Genomic DNA, 7,401 nt, shown 5'->3' on the forward strand with positions numbered 1-7,401 from the left:
GTGGAATAGGTGGTGGGAGGAAGGTGCATGGGGCAAGATTGCAGTAGGGAGATAATTAGATAAATTTTTGGAATAATGCTGGTGTTCTTCAGGTGATTGGTGCCGAGATGCAGCTAATGCTTTATTTCCTTTTACTGTTAGGAAAGGTCAGCTTCGGGAACTAACACAGATATTTGTCTGGGTTGTTTGCTAATTGATGAGCAGACTATGCCAAGGGCAGAGAGTGACTGGTAGTGATGGGCCAAAATTTATTCACTTCCATTTAAGAAAAGAAACCAACGACAGAAAAGACACCAACCATTACCACCAGAATAAAAAGCAAATGAAAGTACCTTCTGTATCCTGAAAAAAATTCTGTGCACACCGATGAATACAAGTAAAACTGAATATTTATGACTAGGCAAGCATTCTAACAACCGACTCTAGTTGAAGACATTGACAGCAATAATTTTGTTACATTTCCATCTTTTTAATATCTGTGTAGCAAAGAGCGAGTTGTTATACCAACACTCTTAGAGGCAAAATCTGCCTTGTCGCATAATTTCATGACAATAATAAGCAAATGTGAATTTTATGATGTCAGCTACAATAGATACATATGTCTTACCAAATCGTGACATGTGAAAATTTTTGCTGGGGTGCACTTCCTGCTTGTCACAAGCGGTCACTTAACCATTTAGGGGTCCTTACATGCTACCCAGGTTGATCCGAACCTCCACATGTCACTGTCCACTTCTTTATATTGTAGTCTTTTTGTATGTCTCCCTTCAAGTTCACAACATTACTTGATTCCCGCTCAAGGAGAATGACACTATCACAAGGAATCGAGACCATTTTTTCTCCTTGTATGTGCTGTCTCTGCTAATGATACTTACATATGATCAGATAATTAGCAGCTGAATGGAATATTGTTCCAAATTATTTGCAAAATTCACAGCCGATACAAAAGAGTTACATGTTTGCACCTGTTACTGTCCTTCAACGCAGTCACCAGAGTTGTGTAGAACCCATTGCCAGCGATGCAGAAGGCATAGTATAATGTTATCAGAGCCCGTTCTGTTGATGGTGCGAATGGAGTCGTCTAATGCCTGTTGACTCTCTGGAACAGTTCTCAAGCAAATGCCACAAAGTGGTTCCTTCATCTTTGGAATCAAATCAAAGTCACAAGGACTTAAGTCCGGAGAGTATAGTGGATGGTACAGTACTTCCCAGTCCCATTGACCAAACAGAGCAGCCACAGCTTGTGCTGTATGCACCCACGCATTGTCGTGCAAAATGATGGGTGGGTTGCGCAGAAATTGTCGCTGCTTCTTTTGCAAAGCTGGTCACAGATGATGCTCCAAAAACGAACAGTAATACTGTGCACTGACGGTCTGCCACGGAGGAACAACATAGTGACACTGTTATGTTAGATCGCTCGCTCCCAAGTGACTGTGTTTCCCTCGACTGTGCACACGCCGGTGACGCGGGACGGGCGAGTCCATTTGCTCAGAGGTAGGGTAGGTATGTCAGCAACGTGTGCTAACAGCGACAATAGTAGATTCCATTGCATAGTGTCTCCAGAGCAGTGTTGCCAGTATTTAAGTTCCAACCTATGTATATTATCCAAATGTGACATATGACAGTTAGTGCCAGACCAGGACTCAAACCTGGATTTCCCACTTATTGTGAGACTCTTGGATTGGGCCAGGAGAGTGAATGAATAGCTGAAATGGTTAAAGAAACTGCTTGCAAAAAGCTTCAATAACATTAAACAGTATGGTAATAGTTTATTATTAATCCAGTACGAGTTTCCATGTGTTTCTTGCCTTTTGTTAATGTATAGCTTGGTCATGCCATCTTAGTGATTGTTCTCATTGATGATGGGCTGTACGGAACTTGATGAATTAATGAGAAAAGCACAAAGCTTAGAGTGAACTTCAACCTCCACCACAACCATTCAAAATAATTATTTCTGAAAATCCTCACAGCAGCTGTATCATTTTGAATCTCCAGTCTCTTGAAACACACCCAAAAAATAATACCTACTGTTTCAAGTATTACTGTTTCTCTGGTCTGACAGATCTTTTTAACTGAGAAAATAATTTTTGTTTCTATAATGTTTCTTGGTTCAGTTTGTACAGAAGAAAATCTATTCGAGTTTTAAGGCAGGGAAGGAAGGACAGATCAAAGGACAGACACAAAGGATAGACAGAAATTCAGAGTTTGAAGTTGCATTAATATCAAGGTCATTACAGACAGGGGACATGCTAGTACTGGCTAGAAGGAGGTGGGGAATCTGTCACAGTACTTTTACGGAAAAGCCTACCATTTAAAACTTACAAAAGAATGGCCAGGTTGATGGGGATTTCAGCCACATTCAACCCAAATATGAGTCCAGCATCCTGATCACTGTGCCACCACACTTGCTTCCATCGGTATTGTACATTTCTGCTGCACAAAATGACATCATAAATTAAATACATTCACTATTTTCTCTTTCATACTAGTTCAGAAAATGTGTGTACCTCAATGACATTCATCCTCCTCTGCATGTAATCCTTAACGTTCATTGCCAAATGTTGCCAAGAGCCAGGCAACAGGCAGTTCTCGACTGTCGCCTGCGAAATTACTTCCGAACCTCTGTTGTCAGGCCGTGTCAGCAGCACAAGAACTGACCCTGCAAGAATATGTGACAGTGATTACATAAGGCATAACGAAACACCAAATAAACCTGTGATAACTACCAAAGTATAATGTAGACAAACTGAATTTGTTGCACAATTCTAAGTTCAGTCCATATTCCAAATGTTGCTCTTGATGTTCCTCCAAAAAGCATTTGATTCTGCCAGAAAATGAATTACTAACTACTAAATGAATTTCAATTTTATACAACATGATATTTCAATAAATGGCTTGAGATTTTTGGACACTGACATTGAAGACTGAACAGAACCTCATAACACTTCTCAGAACATTATGCAACTCTCTGTATGCTCACACCAGAGATTTTATCCATTCAGAGGTTCAAGCCTTGTAGGACATTTCACATTGCAAAGTCTATACAATTTTTGCAAAGATTAAATGAAAAACATACAATGTTTGCTGACTGGCTTATCCCTCACTTAGCTGAAAACCAAATCTAAAAAATATATGGAATTCAAGCTATTTGTTTAATGTTTTGACACTAATAGCAAAAATATGAAGTGGAATTAATATCTGATTCAAGATGACTGAATCCTGAGCACTACTACTATTCATCTTGCCTTCTTAAATCTTTATGGCCATTATCTCATTATATAAGGCATAATTACTCTCTACTTCTACATCTACATCTACATCCGTACTCTGCAAGCCACCTGACAGGGTGTGGCGGAGGGTTCCTTAAGTACCTCTATGGGTTCTCCTTTCTGTTCCAGTCTCTTATTGTTCGTGGAAAGAAAGATTGTCGATATGCCTCTGTGTGGGCTCTAATCTCTCTGATTTTATCCTCATGGTCTCTTCGCGAGATATACGTAGGAGGGAGCAATATACTGCTTGACTCTTCGGTGAAGGTTTGTTCTCGAAAATTCAACAAAATCCCACACTGAGCTACTGAGTGTCTCTCTTGCAGAGTCTCCCACTGGAGTTTATCTATCATCTCCGTAATGCTTTCACAATTACTAAATGCTCCTGTAACGAAGTGTGCTGCTCTCCGTTGGATCATCTCTATCTCTTCTATCAACCCTATCTGGTACGGATCCCACACCGCTGAGCAGTATTCAAGCAGTGGGTGAACAAGTGTACTGTAACCTACTTCCTTTGTTTTCGGATTGCATTTCCTTAGGATTCTTCCAATGAATCTCAGTCTGGCATCTGCTTTAACGACAATTAATTTTATATAGTCATTCCATTTTAAATCACTCCTAATGCCTACTCCCAGATAGTTTATGGAATTAACTGCTTCCAGTTGCTGACCTGCTGTATTGTAGTTAAATGATAAAGGATCTTTCTTTCTGTGTATTCGCAGCACATTATATTTGTCTACACTGAGATTCAATTGCCATTTCCTGCACCATGCATCAATTCGTTGCAGATCCTCCTGCATTTCAGTACAATTTCCCATTGTTACAACCTCTCGACATACTACAGCATCATCCGCAAAAGGCCTCAGTGAACTTTTGATGTTATCCACAAGGTCATTTATATATATTGTGAATAGCAATGGTCCTACAACACTCCCCTGTGGCACACCTGAAATCACTCTTGCTTCGGAAGACTTCTCTCCATTGATAATGACATGCTGCATTTTGTTATCTAGGAACTCTTCAATCCAATCACACAGTTGGTCTGATAGTCCATATGCTCTTACTTTGTTCATTAAACGACTGTGGGGAACTGTATCAAATGCCTTGCACAAGTCAAGAAACACGGCATCTACCTGTGAACCCGTGTCTATGGCCCTCTGAGTCTCATGGACAAATAGCATGAGCTGGGTTTCACAAGATCATCTTTTTTGAAACCCATGCTGATTCCTGCAGAGTAGATTTCAAGTCTCCAGAAAAGTAATTATACTCAATCATAATACTTGTTCCAAAATTCCACAACTGATCGATGTTAGAGATATAGGTCTATAGTTCTCCACATCTGTTTGACATCCCTTCTTGAAAATGGGGATGACCGGTGGCCTTTTCCAGTACTTTGGAACGCTATGCTCTGCTAGAGACCTACGGTACACAGCTGCAAGGAGGAGGCAAGTTCCTTCACGTACTCTGTGTAAAATCGAACTGGTATCCCATCAGGTCCAGCGGTCTTTCCTCTTTTGAGCGATTGTAATTTTTTCTAACCCTCTGTTGTCTATTTCAATATCTACCATTTTATCATCTGTGCAACAATCTAGAGAAGGAACTACAGTTCATTTCTCCTCTGTGAAACAGCTTTGGAAAAAGACATTTAGTATTTCGGCCTTTAGTCTGTCATCCTCTGTTTCAGTACCATTTTGGTCACAGAGTGTCTGGACATTTTGTTTTGATCCACCTACCGCTTTGACATAAGACCAAAATTTCTTAGGATTTTCTGCCAAGTCAGTACATAGGACTTTACTTTCGAATTCGTTGAACGCCTCTTGCATAGACCTCCTCACATTACATTTCACTTCGTGTAATTTTTGTTTGTCTGCAAGGCTTTGGCTATGTTTATGTTTGCTGTGAAGTTCCCTTTGCTTCCGCAGCAGTTTTCTAACTCGGTTGTTGTACCACAGTGGCTCTTTTCCACCTCTTACGCTCTTGCTTGGCACATACTCATCTAACGCATATTGTACGATGGTTTTGAACTTTGTCCACTGATCCTCAACACTATCTGTACTTGAGTCAAAACTTTTGTGCTGAGCCGTCAAGTACTCTGAAATCAGCTTCTTATCACTTTTGCTAAACAGAAAACTCTTCCTACCTTTTTTAATATTTCTATTTACAGCTGAAATCACTGATTTCCTGTTCTGCGTTAACTGTTTCAAATAGTTCGGGTCTGTTTGTCACCAGAGGATCTAATATGTTATCGCCACGAGTCGGTTCTCTGTTTAACTGCTCAAGGTAGTTTTCAGATAATGCAACTAAAAAAATTTCTCTGGATTCTTTGTCCCTGCCACCCGTTATAAATGTTTGAGTCTCCCAATCTATATCTGGTAAATTAAAATCTCCACCCAAAACTATAACATGGTGGGGAAATCTACTTGAAATATTTTCCAAATTTTCCTTCAGGTGTCCTGCCACAGCAGCTGCTGAGCCAGGAGGCCTATAGAGACATCCAATTACCATGTTTTAGCCTGCTTGAACCGTGACCTTCACCCAAATTATTTTACATTTTGGATCTCTGTCAATTTCCTTCCATACTATTGCACTTTTTATCACTATAAACACGCCTCCCCCTTCACTATCCAGCCTGTCTCTGCAATATACATTCCAATCTGAGTTTAGAATTTTATTACTGTTTACATCTGGTTTCAGCCAACTTTCTGTCCCTAGTACAATGTGGGCATTGTGACCGTTTATTAATGAGAGCAGTTCTGGGACCTTTCTATAGATTTTCCTGCAGTTTACTATTACAATATTAATATTGTCATTCCCTGTTGTGTTTTGCCTACTGCTACCTTGTCATATCTCAGGAGGTGTCTTGTCGGGCCTAGGGAGGGAATTCTCTAACCTAAAACACCCAATTGTACATTTCACGCGTACTCCACTACCCTTGAAGGTGCTTCCTGCGTGTAGTGTGCGCCTGACCTACTCAGGGAGATCCTAAATTTCTCCACCCGATAGTGGAGGTCGAGAAATTTGCACCCCAGATCTCCACAGAATCGTCTGAGCCTCTGGTTTAAGCCTTCCACTCGGCTCCAAACCAGAGGACCGCAATTGGTTCTGGGAACGACACTGCAAATAGTTAGCTCAGATTCCACCCCACGAGCGAGACTTTCCGCCTTCACCAACTCCGCCAACCACCTCTATGAACTGAGGATGACCTATGAACCCAGATGGCAGGAATCATTGATGCCGATGTGAGCAACAATTTGCAGTTGGGTGCACTCAGTGCTCTCTATCGCCGCCGCTGGGGCTCTTCCACATCAACTTTTATCTACACTGCAAATTCACTAAAGGCGGCTGATAGCTGACTAAACTGTGGTTGCTAGACACTTCTTGTTGGAAACAATGAAAATAAGCACTAACTGTCTTTGGACCGTATTATAACAAACATGGAATCTATAGAACACTGTTACTACTACTTGAAAATTAAAGCTTCCTAAAAGCAAAAAAAACACAGAAAAAGAAGTGACAAGTAAGAAAAACATAGTTAATACTTAAATTTACATGGCTTGCTGCACAGGAGATGTGAAGCAGACTCCAGTTTCATGTTAGGTAAAAAAAAAGAACCCTACAAAATGCACAACACATTGTATGTCTGTCTTTGACAGTATTTATTATCTTTTACTGTTCCTCTAAATAGGCTATCAATGTCCATTGTTGTCTCAAGCTTAATACTACACAAAAGTATTATGTCACTAAAGCTTTAAGTGACTGATAAATGAGTTGTCCAACTCACCATTACTGGTATCGGTCCACAATTCCAAAAGGAGGCATTCACAACCGACCGATATCAAATGCAGCAGCGATGTCTTTTCTACAACAAAGGTAATAATTTTGGTTATAGATAAACATGTAAAAGATACACATTTTATTTGAGACAGTGACTGTAAATGATATTTAAAACATGCAAATTTCAATAACGCAACACAGTCAGAAAATGAGAGCCAGATACATTTCAAGACCAAAGGGCAAATCAGTTAACATTCATTCTTAACACTTTCTGAGTTACAACCATGGGGTAAACATAAATATGGAAACAGCAAAAACACAACACATGACCATGCTAAGTACAGCCTAGGAAAACTTTTGG

General features: G+C 40.2%; 1 protein-coding gene across 1 annotated transcript in view; it reads right to left on the reverse strand.

Annotated features, from left to right (window-relative positions):
* LOC126194954 (lysosomal-trafficking regulator) overlaps positions 1-7,094 on the reverse strand; it is a 304,398-nt gene extending 297,304 nt beyond the window's left edge. The window contains exons 1-2 of the mRNA XM_049933343.1: positions 7,048-7,094; positions 2,508-2,659 (exon numbers count right to left, since the gene is read on the reverse strand). Coding sequence (XP_049789300.1) covers positions 2,508-2,552 — 45 coding nt within the window. The 5' untranslated portion in view covers positions 2,553-2,659; positions 7,048-7,094. The remainder of the gene's footprint in view (positions 1-2,507; positions 2,660-7,047) is intronic.
* Between the last annotated feature and the right edge of the window lie 307 nt (positions 7,095-7,401).

This window comes from Schistocerca nitens, chromosome 7, assembly GCF_023898315.1.
Source record: "Schistocerca nitens isolate TAMUIC-IGC-003100 chromosome 7, iqSchNite1.1, whole genome shotgun sequence".
In the NCBI taxonomy this organism is placed as follows: Eukaryota; Metazoa; Arthropoda; class Insecta; order Orthoptera; family Acrididae; genus Schistocerca; species Schistocerca nitens.